Source organism: Lotus japonicus, chromosome 1, assembly GCF_012489685.1.
Source record: "Lotus japonicus ecotype B-129 chromosome 1, LjGifu_v1.2".
Lineage (NCBI taxonomy): Eukaryota > Viridiplantae > Streptophyta > Magnoliopsida > Fabales > Fabaceae > Lotus > Lotus japonicus.
Window position 1 is genome coordinate 108,616,072 of NC_080041.1, and position 25,511 is coordinate 108,641,582.

The 25,511-nt window shown below is 37.2% G+C and overlaps 1 protein-coding gene across 1 annotated transcript; it reads left to right on the top strand.

Annotated features, from left to right (window-relative positions):
• On the top strand, window positions 1–25,511 carry LOC130729026 (callose synthase 3-like). Its single transcript, XM_057580641.1, has 42 exons — window positions 1–419; window positions 516–616; window positions 962–1,086; window positions 1,160–1,253; window positions 1,366–1,476; window positions 1,558–1,674; window positions 1,822–1,914; window positions 2,724–2,815; window positions 3,204–3,330; window positions 4,500–4,637; window positions 4,767–4,843; window positions 4,926–5,019; window positions 6,313–6,435; window positions 6,547–6,664; window positions 7,847–8,184; window positions 8,315–8,367; window positions 8,480–8,540; window positions 8,952–9,033; window positions 9,111–9,160; window positions 9,244–9,330; window positions 10,140–10,274; window positions 10,372–10,466; window positions 10,574–10,658; window positions 10,747–10,907; window positions 11,185–11,308; window positions 11,405–11,514; window positions 11,641–11,779; window positions 11,865–12,016; window positions 13,604–13,713; window positions 13,816–13,947; window positions 14,141–14,209; window positions 14,350–14,536; window positions 14,657–14,807; window positions 21,712–21,831; window positions 21,908–22,026; window positions 22,110–22,193; window positions 22,604–22,716; window positions 22,801–23,030; window positions 23,290–24,090; window positions 24,190–24,240; window positions 24,488–24,673; window positions 25,071–25,511. The coding sequence occupies exons 1-42, from the start codon at window positions 227–229 to the stop codon at window positions 25,317–25,319; spliced, it is 5,877 nt and encodes a 1,958-aa protein (XP_057436624.1). The 5' UTR covers window positions 1–226; the 3' UTR covers window positions 25,320–25,511.

Sequence of the window (25,511 nt, forward strand, 5' to 3'; positions counted from 1 at the left end):
GTAACTCTCACTCTCTCTTTCTCTCTCTTGTTGTTACTCACTAGTCACTCACTCATTGCTTCGCTTCGAAGTAGCTTTAGCTTTTCCACTCTCTTCCTCTTTCTGCATCTGCTAGGGTTTCTTTCCTCACCCAATGCCATCTTCACATGCTTGAATCAGAATCAGAATCTAAATCAAAATCTAAGTTGCATGTGAATGCATTGTAGGATTTGAAGAGAGAGAGAGAATGTCGTCGTCTTCCTCAAGGGGGCCGTCGGAACCACCGCCTCCACGGCGGATCACGCGGACGCAGACTGCAGGGAACTTGGGAGAGGCCATTTTTGACAGTGAGGTCGTTCCTTCCTCTCTCGTCGAGATTGCACCCATTCTTCGTGTTGCTAATGAGGTTGAGAAGACCCATCCCAGAGTTGCTTATCTATGTAAGGAAACCGGAATCAATTAACTCATCATACTAGTTACTTATGTATGTTATTTATTTATGTTTACTGATCTCTGAGTTTTGTTCTTGTTTTTAGGTCGCTTTTACGCCTTTGAGAAAGCTCACAGATTGGACCCTACCTCCAGCGGTCGCGGTGTTCGCCAATTCAAAACCGCGCTTCTTCAACGCCTTGAAAGAGTAACCATTTCTCATCCAATTTACTTTATTTGGCACCCAGCTTGGGTTTTAGCCTATAGGAGCTTGTTAGTCGAGATATTTATTTGAATCCTAACTTCTCTCATAAGTTGAAATTAGCATCCTCACCTAACTTCTCCAATAGCACCTGTAAACTTGTGAAGTCTTTTCATAAGTAAGGAAGCCAAATACTTATCTCATTTGAGAAGCTCCTATACACTCGAAGCTAATCTAAACTGAGCATTGATGGTATATAGAATGAATAGTTTGCTTAGTGAGATTGGATGGTCCTTGTATTAATTCTAACTCTATATTTTTCTTTTGGTCAATTTGTTCTTTAATTGTTAGGAAAATGATCCGACCCTGAAGGGAAGGGTGAAGAAAAGCGATGCTCGTGAAATGCAGAGTTTTTATCAGCATTACTACAAAAAATATATACAAGCTTTACAAAATGCTGCTGATAAAGCTGACCGGTATGTTCCCTAGATAATTTCAATTTGATATTATCTGGCTATTGTATGAACTATAGTTTGTCTGTTCTTGCAGTGCACAGCTTACCAAGGCATATCAAACTGCTAATGTTCTTTTTGAGGTTTTGAAGGCTGTTAACATGACCCAATCTATGGAAGTTGACCGTGAGGTTACTTTCTATGGCTCCTGGTGTTCCCTTTTATGTGAACCTTTATTGTTTATCATATTTAAATAACTTGGTTGATTTTACATGACACATGATTGATTTGAAATTGTAATAGATTTTGGAGACTCAAGATAAAGTTGCTCAGAAAACAGAGATCTTAGTCCCTTACAATCTTCTACCTCTTGATCCCGATAGTGCAAATCAGGCGATAATGAGATTTCCTGAGGCATGTTATTTACTTACATACATATGTGGTTCTGATCCCACCTTACTTTCAATGAAAATGCTTATTCATGATTCTTTATAGATCCAAGCTTCTGTATATGCTCTTCGTAACACTAGGGGTCTTCCTTGGCCTAAGGACTACAAGAAGAAAAAGGATGAAGATATTCTGGATTGGCTTGGGTCGATGTTTGGATTTCAGGTAATCAATAGTAGGACTGCAAGGTTATTTATTTGTTTGAACAATCATTTATTTTGAAATGCAAAGTGGCTTGATAATTTCTAATGGATTGAATTGAACTTTTTTGCCTTTTCTTGCTTAGTATATATAATTTTATTCGTAATGCAGAGGCACAATGTTGCTAATCAGAGAGAGCATTTGATCTTATTACTAGCTAATGTTCACATAAGACAATTTCCAAAGCCTGATCAGCAACCGAAGGTCAGTTTTGAGTTTAAGAGATATTTTGTATTTGAAATTCAGTAAAAAGCATGGCTTATTTTTATTTAATCTTGTACAAGGAAAATGAAGGAAAAAACGGATGGAAAAATGTTTTAGGTGATTAAACCTATGGTAGAATTATAAACTACTGTGCAGCATTTGCTTCTGTTATAATTGCCACCTAGTCTATTGTTCCTGATCATATGTAGCATGAGAGTTTTACCATTTTATTTACGGTTTAACCTTGAAGGTTGCTTCTGGTTTTGACGTTCCATTTAATTCTTAAAATTGAATGTTTCTTTAAAATGCGTGGTGATCTCTTTTGCTGGTAGGATGCTGTGCAGCAACTTATTTCTTTCTCTGTGCTGTAAATATCCGCCTGTTGTGTTTTATTTTTAAGTAGCTTAATATCCATTACATTCTGAATCTCTTATTACATTGTATCTTCATTTTGGAACTATGTGCTTAAAAACTAAGGTGTGGCGTTTGGTTTGTTTTATGTTGATATGTTTTTATTTATAATTTTAAAAAATGTTGCCTTTTTTTTGGAGTGTATTTTTTTCCATGATATTGTGAAGATAATGGTAGAAACTAGATATTGTTCTTTATGCTATTTCTTTTCCAAATTCTTGATAACAAAAAAAAAGTGAAAGCATGGTGGCACTTTTTTAATTATAAGTGAAAACATATCAAATGGAAAATTAACCAATCACACAACCTAGTCCTTTTCTTCGCAGTTTTCTTCAGCACAAATTCACACACTAATTTTTATTAGATCTGCTTGTGACTAGTACTTCTTGTTTGATTAGTTGGATGAACGTGCTCTGACAGAAGTGATGAAGAAACTTTTCAAGAATTACAAAAAATGGTGCAAATATTTGGGTCGGAAAAGTAGCCTTTGGTGAGTGTTTCTGTTTTCCTAATGTTGAAAGATACTATAACTGCTTTCGTGCTGACAAGCTGTTTGTTATGTCCACACGGTGACCAGAAATATTGTGAAACTGTGCTCTTTTGTAGCAAGAGTTTGACCCGTGTTAAGGTTAAATATGTATATGGGCATTTAAATTGATTTGAAGTTTGAGTCTTAATTCAGTATCTGGGTCCTTATTTGTAGAATGTAGTATTAACAACTCATTAACCAACTCTTTAACAGAATACAACTAGCTCATAAGTCATAACAGAACCAAGACTATAGTCTATTATGCAGAATCTATTAACTGTCCTATCTGTCAAGGAATATGTATTTTTGAGTTTTTCATGTAAACATATCTCGTGGATGCACATTGCAGGTTACCTACCATACAGCAAGAAGTGCAGCAGCGCAAACTACTATATATGGGTCTATATCTTCTAATATGGGGTGAAGCCGCCAACCTAAGATTCATGCCAGAATGCCTTTGTTACATATATCACCATGTATGTTTTGTAACTTAAACTAATCTATGATGTTTATTTACTTTTCCAGGAACATTTGAATCATCTTTGTTTTTGCTGCTATTTACTTTTGTTTGTGCTGTTCATTTGTTTCTCCTTATCCTTCTATCCATTGATCTTTTTGTTCCCCTTTATTCCAAACTATTTTAACAGAGAAGGAAATTCAAATAACCCCATTTTGAAACTTTTTCTCATTATCACTTTGATTAGTTGGAGTTTGACCCGTTATTGGATTGGATAACTCTTAGTTAGAAGCACTCCATCACACATCATTATCAATAGTGCGCTATAGCAGCAGAGGGCCGCATGTAGTGTCTTGATTTGCTACAATGGGAGTTGTGGCCACAGTTTTGTGGCTCGTATCCTGGAAACTAGTGGCCGTGCCAGCCACTACTTTTCACGGTGACAAAATCCCCTGTTTACCATCTCTCGTCCTCCATTTTTGTGCATAACTGTACCCTCTTTTGGGTACAACTTTTGCTACATCCTCTCGTTTTATCTCAATATAGTGCAGAAACACTTCTCTTTTCTTTTTACCAACATTGATCTGGCTATTTTGAATTCATTGTCTTTTATACAAAACATTCTAATGTCCTTACCAATGGCTTTATAATTCCTAACCAAGTGTACATGCTTTTTTTTCTGTGAGAAGTTATTTTAAATTTGAAAAAGAATGTTTTTTTTTAGAGCTTGTCTTTGTTCTTTCTTGATGTTTAAACCTAAACAGGATGCATATTAAGAGCATCACAATCTCCCTTTCCTGATCGAGTCACTCGCATTACAAAATTAATGGATATAAACTTTCAGTCTTAAAAGATACGAAATTATTATTATTATTATTGTAATTTTGAACCTTCGTGACATAATTTTGAATCTTTGTGACATGTACTATGCTGTTCATGGCTCCTAGTGTTGGGAAATGAAGTTCTCAGGTTTAGATAATTTTTTTTTCTCTGTATTTTTTCATTTTTGTTTCCTAGTGTTACATAATCTTCCTTCATGCTTGTGTGTGGCAATTGGCAATGTGTGAGTCTGTATTCTCCCAATGGTGTTGGCACAACTATTTGTTTGTGCCAAATGAAATTTTTCGATGTCAACTTATTTCTTTTACTGAATATTATTGACACAAGATCTTTTCACGTGACTTGTAGATGGCTTTTGAATTGTATGGTATGCTTGCGGGTAGTGTTAGTCCAATGACTGGAGAGAATGTCAAGCCAGCATATGGAGGTGAAGAGGAGGCTTTCTTAAGGAAAGTGGTTACTCCTATCTATAATGTGATCGCACAGGTTTTTCTCCCATTAATCATAACCTTCTTGTCCTCCTTTCTATTTTTTTATTTTTTGGCCATCTCATCAATATAATATTCATTCTTTTGTATTGAATATGAAAATAAATTTATATTTATTTGCTCAAAGGAAGCTGCAAGGAGCAAAAAGGGAAGGTCAAAGCATTCCGAATGGAGGAACTATGATGATTTAAATGAATATTTCTGGTACAACCTATGCCTTTCATCTTTATCTTGTGTTCATTTTTAATACCTGTCCAGGAATTAATTTTTAATGATATGGTTGCAGGTCTGCTGATTGTTTTCGGTTAGGTTGGCCCATGCGTGCTGAAGCTGATTTCTTTTGCCTGCGAGATGAGCTGTTGGTTTTTGACAAATCTAATGTAAGCATTGATTATTAGTCTCTCATTTCCTCTAAATATGGTGATTATTAAGCATTTACTTTGTTCCCAAAATTTAAAATGTGATGTTACATATTTAATTTTATTGGGATTCATCTGCAAAGCTTATAGGTTATGGGGTCTCTTGGGATTTTTGTTTAACTCTGGATCTTTTGCAGATATTTATTATTTTTGGAATAAAACAAAAAATATTAAGAAAGAAGTATATAAAGAGGAGGATAAGATATCCTCCACAAGAATGAAATTGAAAGAGAAAAATACAAGAACAACAACAAACTGGGTCACAACTTCACAAGATTAAAGATATAGTGGTGATCAGTGACAGCTAACTCTCAGTACAATAATACTTTTCATTTATCAGTATCATTTTCAGCTGTCTATTATCCTGCTGAGACGATTTCTTGTGTGTATATTGTGGGAATGGGGCATTATTTCTACTATGATCTGTCAGCTACTTTTGAGTTCTGGGATTGAACTTCCCTTTTTGTTTACTATTTATTGTATTATACTCCTACTTTTGTTTCTACATAGAAGAGTTTGCCATATCTATGAAAAATTGTATTGAGGGGCTGTTTTTGTCTGGGGTTTCAGTAATTTTCAGACGTATGATACGTCATATCTTTCATGGAGTCAAGCTTTTGGGCTTAAGCTGAGAATGTTATATTCAGTGAAATATTAAATAATGCTGTTAAAGAAGCAACCATTTTGGCCCTCAAATTTCATATTTACTTAATTTGGTTTCTCAGTTTCTTATTTTATCAATGACATACTTTTTTTTGGACAATATCAATGACATACTTGTATGTATGAATAATCAATTCATCTCTGTTTTGTTCTGCCATACACATTATGGTATATGGAATTTATCTGACGGAATCAATTTAGAACTCACATAACATCGGAGAACTCAATCGATGACATTAGAGGATGGGGGGGGGGGGGGCATGTTTTGGGAAAATGTAATCTTTAATGACCATATTTTGACTTTAAAGTCTCCCCTGCTTTAGAAGGCGCTTTTTCCCGCCATCCTCACCCGTCAGATTGGTTTTGTTTGGCACTTACATATAATTTTAGCGTCAGAGCAGAAATTTTTATGCAAATTGACTGAGGTTACATATTAGTTAGATATGCCCTTCTTCTATCTGAAAGACAGAGTCAGGATATGCCGTTTCTCTATGCTTGGAATTTTAGCTGAAAATGGGAAGGATAAATTTTCTGCTTAATAATGATTGATGTGAATGTTTATAAACTTATATATTTCACTTAAATGCATAGGATGACAAGCCACCTAACAAAGACAGATGGGTTGGGAAAACAAATTTTGTCGAGATAAGGTCGTTTTGGCATATTTTCAGAAGTTTTGATCGCATGTGGAGCTTTTCGATTCTGTGTTTACAGGTATTAAGTCTATTTTTACATTTTGTCGCCCTCCTTCCATTGAATTTCCCCCCGCCCTTTATTGCTATGGAAAATAAAATCTACCTATGAAAACTGTTAATTTGTTATTAGGCTATGATTATTGTTGCTTGGAATGGATCTGGGGATCCAACTGTAATCTTTAAAGGTGATGTATTCAAGAAGGTGTTGAGTGTGTTTATAACAGCCGCTATATTGAAGCTTGGACAAGGTTGGTAATATCTTATTATATTTACAAGTATATTCAATATCAATTATGGTATTGCTATTGCAGCTATACCTTGCTACTTTAAGATTATGCCTTATCCTTTCTGCGTTTAGTCTTACTTGTCAGGATTTTCCTCCTATTTTTAATTGTATGCTCTTGTCTTGTTAATGGTTTTTTGGAGAAATTTCTACATTTGATAGAGACGAGGATGGCTCGTTGAGCAAATGGGAAATGATTATGAAGTGAACTTACAAAGTAACTAATTTTTAAATTCAAAGCAGTTTCCTTATCACCTTACTATGGTTGATAAAATTCAGAGAGAGAGAGAGAGAGAGAGGGATTGAAGGGAAAATTGTCTTCTGTATTCACTGATACAAGTATGTGTACAAGAGATGGAGTCTTAGTGACTTAAAAGTTAAAACTGATACAACATTGTTAACCACTATCACTGCAGTGTTCGCAACCACTCTATCGACATAAAACTGATGACTAATTCAGTTGCTAGTTACTACTGACAGTACAATATATACTCTAATATAGGTCCCTAGATGTGTGCTTTGTATGGATCAGTGTAACATCAATCCATTATGGCATATCTCATATCTGGTGTTCTGGTTCTCCAATTAATTTGAGACAGTTCAGCTAGAAACACCTTTAAAGTAAACCATATTGTGACTTTGATGTGAACCATCATGCTTACTCTACTCTATCTTCATCATGTTCTGCCTTGTTGCCTTGTTGGAGATTTGAATTTCTGTCAATACTATCCTAATCCTGAATATAACTTCCTGATTGCGATTGGAAATGTTCAGCTACTTTGTCATGGTCTCATTAGTATTACGATATACTACTTCATTTAATAACAACTTAGTTGTTTATGTAAGTACTGTGGCAAACCGAAGGTGCAGTATTTAAGATGTCAGATTGAAATTTATTTTGGGAAGCTATTATGAAAGACTGAAACCAATAAACATGATTTGTTTCCTTGGCTTGGTCATTAGTGCGGTTATATCATTTGAACTCTTAGGATTTGGTTTAATTTTAAAATGAAAATAATGATTTCTAAGTGAAACTATTTCCTTTGTTACCATATTTTTTTTCTTGTAAACATATATTTTATGAATGTTCTGTCATTTCATAAAGTAGAGGTTACTCATGTTAATCTTTCCCCCCCCACTTGAACAGCTTTTCTTGATGTGATCCTAAGTTGGAAAGCACAACGGAGTATGTCGCTGTATGTTAAGTTAAGATACATCCTAAAAGTTATTTCAGCTGCAGCATGGGTGATTGTTCTGTCTGTTACTTATGCTTATACTTGGGCTCACCCTCCTGGGTTTGCTAAAACCATCAAAAGTTGGTTTGGAAGCAACAATTCAAGTGCCCCTTCATTATTTATTTTGGCCGTTGTTGTTTACCTGTCACCAAATATGCTTGCTGCGGTACTCTTTTTGATCCCGTTCATTCGTCGTTTTCTCGAGAGATCAAACTATAGGATTGTGATGCTAATGATGTGGTGGTCACAGGTAGGCAGTAATTTAACCATTTTCCCTCATACTCTTCAGTTTTGTTTGCCGTACAAATAGTTTTGTGCCTCCTATTCAACTGGGATATATAGATTCTAATTTGGTGTTTCTAATGCCTAAAATTTGGCAGCCTCGTCTGTATGTTGGTAGGGGAATGCACGAGAGTACATTTTGCCTTTTCAAGTAAGAATATAAAGTTGATATATATATATATATTTATTTATTTCCATTGAGTGGTATGATATTCTTATTTCCTAGGCATCTGATATTTATTTGTCATTACTTATAATGTCAGGTACACGATGTTTTGGGTTCTCCTTATTATTACAAAGTTGGCTTTCAGTTACTATATAGAGGTGATGTGCTTTCATTTTTCATTTATTCTGAAATTGAACATAAACTTCCATTTCTCTCAGATGACTCTGATTGTTAATTGCTTGTTAATATTCATTTCCACTATTTCACACAAGGTGGTTATGGATATATTCAACATTCTTTTGGGGTATTGTTTTTAACCCCTATTAGAGTATAATTTTGAATTGTGATGATCTATTAGCTATTGCTGTAAGTTTGACTTGAGTTTTAATCATATGTTACTTGTTCTTACCTTGATTTCTTCAGAACAATCATAATTTATTTTCTCTTCTTTATTGAAGAGGTTCTCGTAGCCTCCATTCTCTTTCATATCTGCTCCTTGTATCGTAATGAAACTCTTCTTTTATCTTTTATAATTTTCTTACTCGTTTTAACTTGCATCCATTTGATAGATAAAACCTCTGGTGGCACCTACAAAAGCTATAATGAGTGTCAAAATCACGACTTATCAGTGGCATGAATTCTTTCCCCATGGTAGTAAGCTTGAATTTTCAGGCTCATGTTAGTTTATCTTCTCAGATAAGATTTTTAAGTGGTTGAATGCTTTGCAGCTAGGAACAATATTGGCGTTGTAGTTGCACTTTGGGCTCCAATTATTCTGGTAAGGGTTTATAATGTAACTGCTTCAATCCTACTTTTATTATCTGTAACATCATCATTTAACTCCTTTGCCTTTTATTTCAGGTATACTTTATGGATACCCAAATTTGGTATGCCATATTCTCAACATTATTTGGTGGGATTTATGGTGCATTTCGTCGCCTTGGGGAGGTTAGCAGATTTTCCACTACTATGATTACTTATATTATGGTTTCTTCTGGATCTTTATTTTTCTTGTTTATTTGTTGTTTTTATTTTTGGGGTATACTTGGGTGTGGAATCTAGGAAACTTGAAGGCATTGTTGCTGTAATAGATATGCTTAATCTTATTCCTTCACTCCTGTAGCTCCTTTTAGCCAAATTATCTTCCATTGTTGGGCTGTAATATTGTGTGTGCATAACACAAACAATTATTTCTGTTACGCCGTCTTTATCCACCAATTGTCTATATCCACTAATTTTTTTTCCTTGCACGCTAGAAATCTGACATGATCTGAATTATAATCCTGAACACCAAAATGATGTATTCCTACTATGCTTGGCTGTATTCTTCTGAACTCCATTGAAAATTTCATAGAACAACTATATTTTAAAGTAGATTCCTAATATATGAGTGGATTCTAAAGTAGTGAAAAGAATGATTTTTTACTACCGTTTGGTCTGCACTCAATTCCCTAATTTTGAGATTGCACTTTTCTATTTTTTGTAAACTTTTGAAGCTATACATCTTGATTTGTTGTAGACTTAGGTCCATGGAAGAATGTCTCTTGAATTCAATATCTATTTCTCTAATCAAGAACACCAAAAGCTTTCCCACTAGATGTGGTGTGGTTGGCTGTTTAGATCAAACAACACCATAACGTCTTACAGCATAAATCATTTTAATGACAGGCCATTTAAATTCAAATTGTCATAAAAAATATCTATTTCTCTTGAATAAATTTATTTTTCTGTAATGTAACTGCTTGCCCTGGTTTCAGATACGTACATTAGGAATGCTTAGGTCTCGTTTTCAATCATTGCCTGGTGCTTTCAATGCCAGTTTGATCCCAGAGGAAGCAAATGAGCGAAGGAAAAAAGGATTAAAAGCCACCTTATCTCGCAGATTTAGTCAGGTTAACTGTTTAACTTTTATCATTGCTAACTTGAGCTAGTAATCGGAGATTAAAGTATCTTCACTCTGGATTAAATTACTTTTGCTGATTGATACAGGTCATATCTAACAAGGGGAAGGAAGCTGCAAGGTTTGCTCAATTGTGGAACCAAATAATCACTAGTTTCAGAGAGGAAGATCTTATCAGTGATAGGTAGTGTGAGGGATGATTTTATGTTTCTGGGTTCATGATCTGCTCTCTCTCTCGATCGAACACTGTATATTTTCTATATAGTGTGCTGAGGTGGTTGTGCTATTCAGGGAAATGGACCTTTTGCTTGTACCTTACTGGGCTGATACTCAATTGGACCTTGTACAATGGCCCCCCTTTCTACTTGCTAGCAAGGTTTGTTTATTTAGACTTATCTATGAGACTTTGCTATCACCACTGCATCTACATTTAGTAATTCTATTTATGGCTATATGCCCTTTAGATCCCAATTGCATTAGATATGGCAAAGGACAGCAATGGGAAGGATCGAGAGCTAAAGAAAAGAATTGAGGCTGACAACTACATGTCTTGTGCTGTCCGTGAGTGCTATGCTTCATTTAAAAGCATTATTATGCACTTGGTTCAAGGGGAACGGGAGACACTGTAAGTCACTTGATGCTATCTGGTGTTGTTTTTTATATAAGGAGTTATGAATTGTTTATATAGGTAGAAGTATTTTTTGGGTGATAGTCCAGTTTAACATTCGTACCTAGCTCTAAATTATTAAGAGGTTGTTAGTCTCTTGATAAAATGGCTTGGTAACACTTAAAAGCTAGATTTTTCATCTTTGATGATATATCTTTGCAAGTTCAAACTGACTTGTGAAAGGTTCTTTGTTTATCGAATTCATTTTTAATTTTGTTGGTATCTTTCATTTCAGAGTTATAGAGCAAATGTTCAAAGTAGTAGACGATCATATTGAAGAAGGTAAACTGATTAGTGAATTCAGAATGAGTGCTCTTCCTAGCCTCTATGGACAGTTTGTTCAGCTAATAAAATATTTGGTAATATTTTATCACTCTTTTATGCGATTGAGAATCCATTTAGTTTCTCTTCAGCATGGTTGTCTAAGTCTTACTTAATTACTTAAATTGTTGCAGTTGGAAAATAATCAGAAAGATAGGGACCAAGTTGTGATTCTATTCCAGGACATGCTGGAGGTTGTGACAAGAGATATAATGATGGAGGTTCAGGACCAGGAGATATTCAGGTGGCAGATGTGTAGATTCATGTGTCTCTACATCTTAAGAAAGCATATTCCTCCTCCCTCTGTTTTTTTTTTTTTGAAATATATGAGATGGGTGTTGTAATTTTGGGTGTTGTATTGCTTTAATAGTTTGGTTGATTCAAGTCATGGTGGTGCTGGACATGAGGGGATGCTTCACCTTGAGCGTGAACCACAGCACCAGTTATTTGCATCTGAAGGAGCTATCAGGTTTCCAATTGAACCTGTTACAGCAGCTTGGACAGAGAAGGTTTGTTAATAATTGAATTTTTCTGCTTAAAGTTTGATCAGTGAAGTACATTTTTATTGATTTGTTTACAATTTTTTGGGGATAGATTAAACGACTTTACTTGCTGCTTACGACAAAGGAATCTGCCATGGACGTACCATCTAACTTAGAAGCAAGAAGGCGTATTTCTTTCTTCTCAAATTCACTGTTTATGGTCATGCCAATGGCACCAAAAGTTCGCAACATGCTTTCATTCTCGTAAGCTTTCTTTTTGTCCCTAATCATGTGTTTTCTCTCCCTGTTGGAGTTTGTGAATCAATTACATCAAAGATTGCAGAACTTCCCCGCCCCCGCCAAATCACCAGCACACATGCTCGCACAAAAATAAATAAATAGGAGAAACACTTTTCCTTATCTTAATCAGTTCCTCCCGTGTCTTCGTGTTGACTTAACTCTTAAGATTAAAAGCTGTGAGATTTTGTAAAATTTTCACAGTATGCATAATTAACTCTGGTTTGGTATGTGAAGCATAACAATTTAAGATGTTAATTCTATCAACTCAGGTACTTTTCGTGACAAAAAGTTTTAGTTGGTAAATTTTATGAACGATGCTAATTCTGTGAAAGACATCATAAAATTGAATTTTGGTTTAGGGCCTGTTTCTTTGCAGTTTTCAAAACAGTTTTCAGTTTTTAAAAACTGAACCTGTTTGATATACCGTATACGACCTGTTTTAAAAAACTGTCTTTGAGAACAGTTCTCATTTTCAGTTTTTAGAACTAAAAATCAAAACAGCTAAAAGATGTTTTCAGTTTCTTTTTTAAGTTTTCTAATAGAGATAATAAAGTGGTGACTCAAAGAAGTCCCACATTGCCAAGATTAGCAAGTGTACAAGTGCATATATAATAAAGAACACACACACCCATTGCCTTAAGCCTAAGGTTTTGTGGTGGTGTGTGGTTCTAACTTAGGATTTCTAACATGCTCAAATTGAGGGGGAGTAATAGAGATAATAAAGTGGTGACTCAAAGAAGTCCCACATTGTGGTGTTGTGGTTCTAACTTAGGATTTCTAACATGGTATCAGAGCTGGTCTGATCCAAGCCATGATTTCCGCTTCCCAAAAAAAAATGAAAAAAAAAGTAAAAAAAAAAGATTGAAAAAAAAAGCAAAAATGGCAGTCCCATTTGCGCAAGCCAAGGCCTCAGACTTGACGAAGGAGCACAAGTCCAAGGAACTCCGATGTTCCCGCTAGAGTACCAGCCCAGACAAAGAAAGTCGAAAGGCAGACTCAGACGAAGGAGCACAAGTCCGACGGCCACTGATGTTCCCGTTGGAGTGCAAGGCACAGGCAAAAAAAAAAAATGGAGTCCCAATTGAGGGGGAGTAATAGAGATAAGGTGACTCAAAGAAGTCCCACTTGCCTAGATTAGCAAGTGCACAAGTTCATATATAATAAAGAACACACACACCAATTGCCTTAAGCCTAAGGTTTTGTGGTGTTGTGTGGTTCTAACTTAGGATTTCTAACATTTTCAGATATCAGTTTTCTAAATGTTGGAAAACATGTCATTCAAATTGTTTTCTTCTTCTGAAAACTGTTTTTAAAAATTGTTTCTGAAAACTAAAACTGCAATCAAACAGGCCCTTAGTTTTCTAGAAGATATCATTAAGTGTTTTTCTGACTAAAAACTGCTGAACTTTCATTTCTTGTATCAGCTTGAGATCATACCCCATAAAAAAATTTAATGGGTAGATCAACTGAGTTATTCATTTAAAATGATTAAATCCCTATGGTTAGGTGTGTTTATTATTAATTGTCTGTTATTGCGGATTTTGGTTATAGGGTCTTAACACCATACTACACAGAAGAGGTTCTCTTCTCCTTACATGATTTAGATTCACCCAATGAAGATGGCGTTTCAATACTGTTTTACTTGCAAAAGATATTTCCAGGTTCACTTTTCCCCCCAAATCTCTTTGCTGCATCAATGTGCAAATTCACGAGTTCAGATAGCTAATGCATTTCCTGTTACCTTTTTGGTTACTGGTACACAGATGAGTGGAACAACTTTCTTGAGCGAGTGAAGTGCTCTAGTGAGGAGGAACTTAAAGGGAATGAATCTGATGAGTTAGAAGAAGAACTTCGTCTTTGGGCTTCATATAGAGGGCAAACTTTGACTAGAACTGGTTCTCTCTCTCTCTCTCACACACACACACACACACACACACACACACCCACAAACACACGCATACGTGCGCACAAGTACATGTACAAGTTCAAGTGCTTATGTAGTTATTATTAAATTTATCTAGAGTTCTAGCCTCAGTTTAGACTGTAATTTCTCATTGCAATATTGATCAAGTATTCTTATTGATGCAGTTAGGGGTATGATGTACTACAGAAAAGCTTTGGAGCTTCAAGCTTTTCTTGATATGGCTGAAGATGGAGGTGAGTGGTCCTTCTCTTGGGAACATTTCAGTGAATTTTTTTTAGTTACATGTACTTTGGTTGCCAATTTATTAGTTAATGAAACTTACAGGTTGAAGCATTTTTTTTGGTTCATGTGGTTTTTATGTTATAAATGGCAGATTTGATGGAAGGTTACAAAGCCATGGAAAACTCGGATGACAACTCAAAAGGGGAAAGGTCATTGTGGACTCAGTGCCAAGCAGTGGCTGATATGAAATTCACATATGTGGTATCATGCCAACAATATGGTATTGACAAGCGCTCTGGATCTCCTCGTGCACAAGGCATACTAAGGCTTATGACAAGGTAAGCATTGATCTCACTAGTTATAGTCTTGTTCTCTTGGAGGCTGGAGCTTACTTTACCTGTTTTTTAAGTTGTAGAATATTCTGCCTATTCATTGGTTTGTATATTTGCAACTTGCAGATATCCTTCACTTCGCGTTGCCTATATTGATGAGGTAGAAGAACCTGTCAAAGACAGTAAGAAAAAGATCAACAAGGTTTACTACTCTTGCTTGGTGAGGGCTATGCCAAAATCCAGTAGTTCTTCAGAGCCTGAGCAGAATCTGGACCAGGTATTTGAATTTTGATGAATGAGGCATGTGAATGTTGCTTTCGTTTCATGCTAGTTGTGTTTTTGTTTTGATAAGAGAATAAAATTTGAAGTTGGGAAAGTTCAACAAGATGGTCGATAGGAAATCCTCCAGAATGAGGAAAAGAGGAACTATAAGAACTAGCAGAGTAGCAAAGGATGATCAGTCTCTCTTTATATCAGAGATAGAAGCTCCGTTGTAGTAGATCCATGAGCAAAACCTCAAATAGAAAATCAATTGATCCCATAACAAGTTTAGGGTCGTAGGACAGAGGATATGCTGAATGTCACAATTCTCAAAGACTGAGCTTCTTGTGTTTATATTTCTGAACTTTAATCACATGAATATATCAATGTATGTCCAGCTGACCTATAACATCCCAACTTGAAACTGTCATATTCTCAATCCATCATCACAAGCTGGAGATTGATAGTTATCATACCAAGCCTGTTACTTTTGAAGTTAGTTTCAACTCTGATAAGAGACATCATAAGAGAATATCCTTCTTCTCTCTGGTTTCTCAATTCTCAGTAGGCCTTTGGACTATTCAAGAGAAATTGATGAAGTTAATCTAGTCTGGTAGATATTTCATGTTGCGGATAATAACATTTTGATAAACATGGAGCATGTGATCTCCACACTCCAGATGTCCAAGGACGTGGGGGGGGGGGGGGTTGTTCAGGTCAAAGGCCAATCCTCACCCATGAGCTAGCTTTTGGCTAGAGTTAAGCCTAGCCCAGATTCTTAAGAATGTCAAGACTTTTTGAAAAGCCTATTTAACTAAAAAACTAGGATTTTGTTTAGGCTTAATTGCAACTTTGGTCCCTGACATTTACCAATTCCACGATTTTAGTCCCCCACCTAATTTAATTACACAGATGGTCCCTGACTTTGCTTGCAGTTTGCAACGTTTGTCCTACCGTTTGTTTGTTTATGGAGGAGGTTTACGTGGATGGTCACTTAGCTGATGTGGAAGTTGAATTGGAGAGAGAAAGAGACCAGAAACTGATTCAACCTTCTCCCTCGCCTCTAGGGACTCATTCGTTCTTTATCTCTTCCCTTTTCGCTCAATCTCAAGCTTCGAAACATCTTCCTCACGGTGCTATGTTTTTTAAGGAGGCAGAGGGTAGAAGATAACCATTGCAGGTCTCACGTGCTTCCCTCTCACTTCAGTCCTTCTTTCTCTCTCCAATTGGACATCCACGTAAGCCTCCTCCTTTAACAAATAAACGACAGGACCAACATTGCAAACGAGCAGCAAAGTCAGGGACCATTTGTGTAATTAAATTAAGTGGGGGACTAAAATTATGGAATTGGTAAACGTTAGGGACCAAAGTTGCAATTAAGCCTTTTGTTTATCAATAAAACTGAATACTATTAGAGTAGAGTACACATTACTCTGATTAAGAAGTTAGTTACTGTTAGTAGTATAGTTAATATTTGAGTTAGTTACATTCTGTTAGAATGAGCTGTCAATACAGCTGTCATGTGAGCTGTCATGTGAGCTGTCACATAACTGATTCTGTTAGAGTTGATAGCTTGCTTAGCAAGCCTTGTATTCTCTATAAATACTGAGATCACTCATTGTAATCTTTAGCTTTTCAATAATGAAATTCAGTTACATATCTTAGAGAGTTTAACATGGTATCAAGAGCGCTGAACGATCCTTGGGATCTTTCTCTCTGATTTTTCTCGCTTTTTCCTCTTCTTCTTCATCATCGCCATGGCTGATGAAGCTTCTGCACCTGCAACTGCAGCTGCAACTCCTGCAACTCCAGTTCCGCTTGCGGTTGCTCAACCGCAACTGAGTTCTACTTCTCTCGTTCACAAGCTTATCCTGAAGCTTGATGATTCTAACTTCCTTTCATGGAAGCAGCACGTTGAAGGCATCGTGCGCACGCACAGGTTGCAGAGCTTTCTTGCTCATCCAGAGATTCCACCTCGCTGGCTCAGTGAGGATGATCGGGTGAATGCAGTGGAAAATCCTGCATATCAGATCTGGGAACAACAAGATTCTGCACTGTTTACATGGCTTCTCTCGTCTCTTTCTCCATCAGTGCTTCCAACCGTGGTCAACTGCACTCAGTCTTGGCAGATTTGGGAAGCAGTGCTCGACTTCTTCCAAGCACAATCGCTTGCTCAATCCACGCAACTACGTTCCGAGTTGCGATCGATAACCAAGGGCTCGAAGACTTCATCGGAGTTTCTCAAGAGAATCAAGTCCATTGTGAACGCGCTTGTCTCCATCGGAGATCCAGTTACCTATCGCGAGCACCTTGTCTCCATCGGAGATCCAGTTACCTATCGCGAGCTGCAGCAAATCTCAGCTCCTGGTTTCCTGACTCTGGAGCAACACATCATGTTACCAATGATGCATCTGTGATTTCTGATAGTGTCTCTCTCACTGGTAATGATCACATTCTAATGGGGAATGGACAAGGTTTGCCAATCCACTCTATTGGTTCAGCTTCTTTTCCTTCTCCTTATCACAAAAATACTACACTCACTCTTAGTGATCTTCTTTTAGTTCCTAATATCACAAAGAATCTAGTCAGTGTTAGTAAATTTGCAAAGGATAATAATGTCTATTTTGAGTTTCACTCATCCTATTGTGTTGTGAAATCTCAGGAAACTTCTAGAGTTCTACTCAAGGGTACTGTTGGTCCAGATGGTCTATACATCTTTGAGGGGATGCATACTCCAACCTTTCCTCCAGCCAGTTCTGTTAAAGCTTCCTCAGTTCCAATTCCAGTTGATGTTTCCTCTGTTAATACTGCTTCTTTACCTATTTCTAATGTACCTAGTCCTAGTATTTCTACTCATAATACTACCTCTGATGTAACTACTACTTCTTATGCCTTGTGGCACAATAGGCTAGGTCATCCTCATCATGAGGCTTTGCATTCTGCTTTAACTGTTTGTAAGATACCAGTACCTAATAAAGCAAAGTTTTCAGTATGTTCAGCTTGTTGTTTGGCAAAGTCTCACAAATTACCTTCTTCCTCTCATACTGTTTATACTGCACCTCTAGAACTTGTCTTTGCTGATCTATGGGGTCCTGCCTCTACTGTTTCTTCATGTGGATATTCTTATTTTTTGACTTGTGTGGATGCTTATTCTAGGTTCACTTGGATTTTTCCCCTAAGACAAAAATCTGAAACCTATTCTGTTTTTCTTCAGTTTCAAGCCATGGTTGAATTAAAGTTTAGCTTGAAACTGAAATCTGTCCAAACAGATAATGGCACTGAGTTCAAACCTCTTACCCCTCATTTTACCAAACTTGGCATTGTCCATAGGCTCACTTGCCCCTACACACACCATCAAAATGGTAGTGTTGAAAGGAAGCATAGCCATATCATAGAAACTGGTTTATCTTTGCTGGCTTATGCTAACATGCCATCCCAATACTGGGATCATGCTTTCTTGGCTGCTGTTTTTCTAATTAATAGGCTTCCTACTGTGGTTTTGGGCAATGAGAGTCCTTATTCTAAGTTGTTTAAGACTCTCCCTGATTATAAGATTCTCAAAGTGTTTGGCTGTGCATGTTACCCTCATTTAAGACCTTACACTCACAACAAGCTCTCCTTGAGGTCTAAGGAATGTGTGTTTATTGGATATTCTTCCTCTCATCAAGGGTACAAATGCATGGACAGTGATGGCAGAATTTTTATCTCTCGATATGTGATTTTTGATGAAGTAAAGTTTCCTTCTCCTGCCATGTTTACCTCCACTGACTCTGACCTCCCAGATAGTGGCATTCTTTCAACAATACCTATTGTTCCAGTTCCAGTTGCTGCTCAGCCTACAACCTCCAATTCAGACTCTGATTTGTCTTCAGGACCTGTCTCTCTGGCTCAGGTTTCTGCACAAGAGCAAGTCCAAGCTTCTCCTGCAGCCTCAGGCACAGCTTCAGCACCCTCTTCTCCTGTTGAGCCTTCACCTCCAGTGGGCAATATTCATCCTATGCAGACAAGAGCAAAATCTGGCATAATCATGCCCAGATTGCATCCAACCTTGCTCCTCACTCAGGCAGAACCTACTACAGCCAAGCAAGCGCTCAAAGACCCTAAGTGGTTGGCAGCCATGAAGGCTGAGTATGATGCATTACTAGCTAATGATACCTGGACATTGGTTCCTCTACCCAAAGATCGGACACCAATAGGATGCAAATGGGTGTTTAGAGTAAAGGAGAATGCAGATGGTTCTATCAATAGATATAAAGCAAGGCTTGTAGCCAAAGGTTATCATCAAGTGAAGGGTTTTGATTATTCTGAGACATTTCCCCTGTGGTCAAACCTATTACTATTAGGCTCATTCTTTCTCTTGCAATCACTAAACAGTGGCATATTCATCAGCTTGATGTCAATAATGCCTTTCTCAATGGTGCACTTCAGGAGGAGGTGTACATGACACAACCTTCTGGATTTCAGAACGAGGATAAGACTCTTGTTTGCAAGTTGAACAAAGCTCTCTATGGCCTCAAACAGGCCCCTAGAGCTTGGTTTGAAAGGTTAAAGTCAGCTCTTGTGAAGTATGGCTTCAAACCTAGTAGATGTGACCCCTCTTTGTTCACTTTCCACAATGCAACTTGCTGCATTTACATCCTAGTCTATGTAGATGATATCATCATTACAGGCAACTCTTTGCCTCTTGTGCAGAAAGTGGTTGAGAATCTCAATTCTGAGTTCTCTTTGAAGCAGCTAGGACTGCTAGATTATTTCCTTGGTGTTCAGGTGCATCATCTTCAGGACAGGTCATTATTGTTGACCCAGACAAAGTACATTACTGATCTACTTGAAAGAGCAGATATGGGAGAAGCAAAGGGCATCTCTACTCCTATGGTTGGTGGTGCCAAATTGAGCAAATATGGAGCAGATTACTTTGCTGATCCTACCCTTTACAGATCCATTGTAGGAGCACTTCAATATGCCACCTTAACCAGACCTGAGATAAGCTTTGCTGTGAACAAAGTTTGTCAATTTCTAAGTCAGCCTTTGGAAGATCATTGGAAGGCTGTTAAGAGAATATTAAGGTATCTTAAGGGTACTCTTCATCATGGGCTGCATCTTAAGCCTTGTTCTCTTCATTCTCCTGTTTCTCTAGTGGCCTTTTGTGATGCTGATTGGGCATCAGATCCTGATGACAGAAGGTCAACATCAGGATCATGTGTTTTCTTTGGCCCTAATCTTGTGTCTTGGAGCTCCAAGAAGCAGACCTTAGTGGCTCGTTCTAGTACTGAGGCAGAATACAGAAGCCTAGCCAATACTTCTGCTGAGCTGCTATGGGTTCAGTCACTTTTGCAGGAGTTGCAGATTCCTTTTTCTCCTCCTACAATCTTTTGTGACAACATGGGTGCAGTGGCTTTGACCCATAATCCAGTTCTACACACCCGCACTAAACACATGGAGCTTGACATCTTCTTTGTGAGTGAAAAAGTTCTCAACAAGTCTCTTTTTGTGCATCACATTCCTTCAGTTGATCAACTGGCAGATCTCTTTACAAAGGCTCTTTCACCTCTTCGTTTTGAAACTCTTCGTGACAAACTCAATGTGATTGAGAAATCCATTTCTCACCCACCTTGAGTTTGAGGGGGCACACATTACTCTGATTAAGAAGTTAGTTACTGTTAGTAGTATAGTTAATATTTGAGTTAGTTACATTCTGTTAGAATGAGCTGTCAATACAGCTGTCATGTGAGCTGTCATTACAGCTGTCACATAACTGATTCTGTTAGAGTTGATAGCTTGCTTAGCAAGCCTTGTATTCTCTATAAATACTGAGATCACTCATTGTAATCTTTAGCTTTTCAATAATGAAATTCAGTTACATATCTTAGAGAGTTTAACAAATACTCTCACTACAAGTGATGATCTCTCTATTTATAGAGAGTTACAAGCTTGCATAAGAAGCTAACTAATTCTGTTATGTCAGCTCAGCTTTGACAGCTAAGCTTAACAGCTAAGCTACTAGAACAACTAACTCTAACAGTAACTAACAGTTACTCAATCAGAAACTATATCTGATTATATAGTATACTCTAATAGAGTGATTCATACGACTTCAGTAGAACTAAATAAAGTTTGTGACATAGTTAGAACCACACACCACAAAACCTTAGGCTTAAGGCAATGGGTGTGTGTGTTCTTTATTATATATGCACTTGTGCACTTGCTAATCTTGGCAATGTGGGACTTCTTTGAGTCACAACTTTATTATCTCTATTACTCCCCCTCAATTGGGACCCCATTTTTTTTTTTTGCCTGTGCCTTGCACTCCAGCGGGAACATCAGTGGTCGTCGGACTTGTGCTCCTTCGTCTGAGTCTGCCTTTCGACTTTCTTTGTCTGGGCTAGTACTCTAGCTGGAACATCAGAGTTCCTTGGACTTGTGCTCCTTCGTCTGAGTCTGAGGCCTTGGCTTGCGCAAATGGGACTGTCATTTTTGCTTTTTTTTTCTCGGATTTTTTTTTCTTTTTTTTTTTCGTTTCTTTTTTTTTTTGGGAAGCGGAAGTCATGGCTTGGATCAGACCAGCTCTGATACCATATTGAAAATGTTTAACTGAATTTCATTGATTGTGAAAACTGAAGAGTACAAGTGATGATCTCTCTATTTATAGAGAGTTACAAGCTTGCATAAGAAGCTAACTAATTCTGTTATGCCAGCTCAGCTTTGACAGATAAGCTTAACAGCTAAGATAACTAACTTGACAGCTAAGCTACTAGAACAACTAACTCTATAACAGTAATTAACAGTTACTCAATCAGAAACTATATCTGATTATATAGTATACTCTAATAGAGTGATTCATACGACTTCAGTAGAACTAAATAAAGTTTGTGACATGACTGTCCCTAAGATGCCTTATTATTGTCTCAAATCTCAATCAGGTCATATATAAGATAAAGCTTCCTGGACCAGCAATTTTAGGTGAGGGTAAGCCTGAAAATCAGAATCATGCCATAATTTTCACACGTGGAGAAGGCTTGCAAACAATAGACATGAATCAGGTATGTTGATGATATGAGAATAGCTCCACTCTGAAGTCTCTTCATGCCACATGTGATTAAGTTGCATCTTTTGTAGGATAACTATATGGAAGAAGCATTAAAAATGAGAAATTTGTTGCAAGAATTTCTTAAGAAGCATGATGGGGTGAGGTTCCCAAGTATTCTTGGACTTAGGGAGCATATATTTACTGGAAGGTAAATCCATAATTCAAAATCATTGTATTTCTTATTACAAAGCCATAGTTTCTGTGTTTCTGACTATCTTGCTTTGGTCTTAGTGTTTCTTCCCTTGCATGGTTCATGTCAAATCAGGAGACAAGTTTCGTGACAATTGGTCAAAGATTGTTGGCTAATCCCCTGAAGTAAGTTGTTCTACCAGTTCTTTCCAAGTGCAGGATAATATGGACACAAAGTCGGAATAAACCTACTGCTTTCTACTGTTAGATAATTGCTGAGTTGCAGAGAGAGCGCGGAGGACAGATCTTAAATATGAACACAAAACATATACTAAGTCTATTAGAAATTGGTGGATTGACCTTGTTAGAAATAAACATTTGAGATTGATTTCATCTCCATTGAAATAGGGTGGCAAATTAATTTAGTCTTCAGTCCATTTTAATTTAAAGCTGTGCTTTTGACTGATTTTTGGTCTACTAACTAATACATAAGGCTGTAGGAAGCATAAATTGTCACTAATTTGGACAGCCCGAGTACTGAGTACCTATAGATAAAAATAAATGTATAACCTGCTCTCTGTTTTCTGCTTACGCAGGGTTCGTTTCCACTATGGTCATCCCGATGTCTTCGATAGGCTTTTTCACCTGACAAGAGGGGGTGTCAGTAAAGCCTCCAAGGTTATCAATCTAAGTGAAGATATTTTTGCTGGTACAGTGTAGTCCAATCCCTCTTAGTATGCTTTGAATTTGAGTATATTTTAATTGGTGTTTTTCCATTATTTCCATTTATCAGGCTTCAACTCTACACTCCGGGAAGGAAATGTTACCCATCATGAGTACATACAGGTTGGGAAGGGAAGAGATGTGGGTCTCAACCAAATTTCTATGTTTGAAGCAAAGATAGCTAATGGCAATGGAGAGCAAACACTAAGTCGAGATGTATACCGACTTGGGCACCGCTTTGACTTCTTCAGAATGTTGTCCTGCTATTTCACCACAGTTGGATTTTATTTTAGCACTCTTGTATGTTATCACCAGAGTTGACGTTTACTTGCATATTACTTAGGTTTTCCTTTTTTTATTTTCAATTAGGAAGATCCCTAGTGGGATCTAATGGGTAATAGGAAATGGCAGGTGGAGGGGATTGAAACCCTTACCTAACAGCTGCCCCCTGATCTTAAAGTCCAGGGACGTACCCTGTGAGCTAAAGAACCCTGTTATATTTTTAGTTTTTATATGATTGACTTCTGAATCTCTTCTTTTCCTCTTCAATTTTGTGCAGATAACTGTTCTCACTGTATATGTATTCCTTTATGGTCGGCTCTATCTTGTTCTCAGTGGGCTTGAAGAGGGTTTGAGTACTCAAAAAGCCATTCGGGACAATAAGCCCCTTCAAGTGGCTCTTGCTTCTCAGTCATTCGTTCAGATTGGGTTTTTAATGGCGTTACCCATGCTGATGGAAATTGGCTTGGAAAGGGGCTTCCGAACTGCACTTAGTGAGTTCATATTAATGCAGTTGCAGCTGGCCCCAGTATTCTTCACATTTTCACTCGGGACAAAGACTCACTATTTTGGAAGGACATTGCTTCATGGAGGTGCAAAATATAGATCCACAGGTCGAGGGTTTGTGGTTTTCCATGCTAAATTTGCAGACAATTATAGACTTTACTCCCGTAGCCACTTTGTCAAGGGTATTGAGCTCATGATATTGCTTGTTGTATATCAAATTTTTGGTCAAAGTTATAGAAGTTCTGTTGCATATGTATTGATTACCATATCGATGTGGTTTATGGTGGGCACGTGGCTGTTTGCTCCCTTCTTGTTCAATCCCTCTGGGTTTGAATGGCAAAAAATTGTTGATGATTGGACTGATTGGAATAAATGGATTAGTAACCGAGGAGGTATAGGTGTACCACCTGAAAAAAGTTGGGAATCTTGGTGGGAAGAGGAACAAGATCATCTCCACTATTCAGGATTGCGTGGAATCATAGTGGAGATATTGTTATCATTGCGATTCTTTATCTACCAGTATGGTCTTGTATATCACTTGAAATTTACAAAGAAGGGCGACAAAAGTTTTCTGGTAAGTCTTAACCTATGTTGCCCCTTTTTTCCTACTTTTTATGTGACCATAATTTGGTAAGTTTAGTGGTATAATGGATATCTTTTCCTTGGTTAACAGGTATATGGCATTTCGTGGTTGGTGATCTTTGTAATATTGTTTGTGATGAAGGTTGGTGACAAACTACTGCTTATTAGGGACATGTCATAATTTTACATTTATGCTTCATTATTATACACATTATATTTTCTCACTGGAGTCTTTGCGCACCTGTCTATGGTGTGGGTTGGAGGAGTTTTCTTATATTGAGTTTAGTAATATAAGGACAGCCCTGTTCATTTTCTTGCCTACAAAATGTAGACACTACTTTCTTTTGGTCTAACAAATTCCATTTTTCCTTTTTTTGTTGTTGTCTCAGACTGTGTCCGTTGGGAGGCGGAAATTCAGTGCAAATTTTCAACTTGTCTTCCGGCTAATCAAGGGAATGATATTCCTAACTTTTGTCTCTATTCTTGTTACTTTGATTGCCCTTCCACATATGACATTGCAGGACATTGTTGTTTGCATTCTTGCGTTCATGCCAACTGGTTGGGGAATGCTACAGGTAGATTCTCTTTCCACTTCTTTAGTAAATTAATGAATGTTATTTTGAGGCCCCCTCTGCTTTATCCCCAATTATTATCATTTTTTAATTTAGTTATTTGTGAAATTTTGGTAACAACAAAGCACAACCTAGAAGGTGAAAGATCGGCTCATGTTATATCCCCCATCTATTAGTTTGAATGTGAGCCAAAGAGACTGAACTGTTGGTTGGACTTGTAAACTCACATTAGCATTAGCTTTTGATTTTAAAAAATCTGATTATGTCTCAAATTAGGGACATATTTGTGTATAATCTTAGTAGTGTGGTATAAGATAAATTGTACTATTGAGTTATCTTTATTTCCTTCAATTTGTTTTTGGTTTTAGTCTTTGTTTATCATTGCTATTTCTTTTTGCAGATTGCTCAAGCATTAAAACCCCTTGTACGCCGTGCTGGATTTTGGGGATCAGTAAAAACTCTTGCTCGCGGATATGAGATTGTGATGGGTTTGCTTTTGTTCACTCCTGTTGCTTTTCTGGCTTGGTTTCCTTTTGTTTCAGAGTTTCAAACCCGTATGCTGTTCAACCAAGCGTTCAGCAGAGGTTTGCAAATTTCTCGTATTCTTGGAGGTCAAAGGAAGGAGCGATCATCTCGCAACAAGGAATAGTTTGTCTATAAGTGGTTTAATTATTAGGAGCCCAAAAACCTTTGTTGCAGTAATAGCTTCAAAGGATTGTAAGTTTGTCTGTAACAATTGTAAGTAGTAGTAACTATGTACGAGTGAGACTAATTCTAGGCAGCATCTGATTATTAGTCAAACGTGAATGGACGTTATTTTAAATTAAATTTTGCTTCACTA

What these genes read in the sequence shown, in the direction of transcription:
- LOC130729026 (XM_057580641.1), top strand. Translation starts at nt 227, where the DNA reads ATGTCGTCGTCTTCCTCAAGGGGGCCGTCGGAACCACCGCCTCCACGG. An exon ending in CTTTCAGTTACTATATAGAG is followed by an intron (nt 8,541 to 8,951) that starts GTGATGTGCTTT and finishes TCCATTTGATAG; the next exon opens with ATAAAACCTCTGGTGGCACC. An exon ending in TTTGGGCTCCAATTATTCTG is followed by an intron (nt 9,161 to 9,243) that starts GTAAGGGTTTAT and finishes CTTTTATTTCAG; the next exon opens with GTATACTTTATGGATACCCA.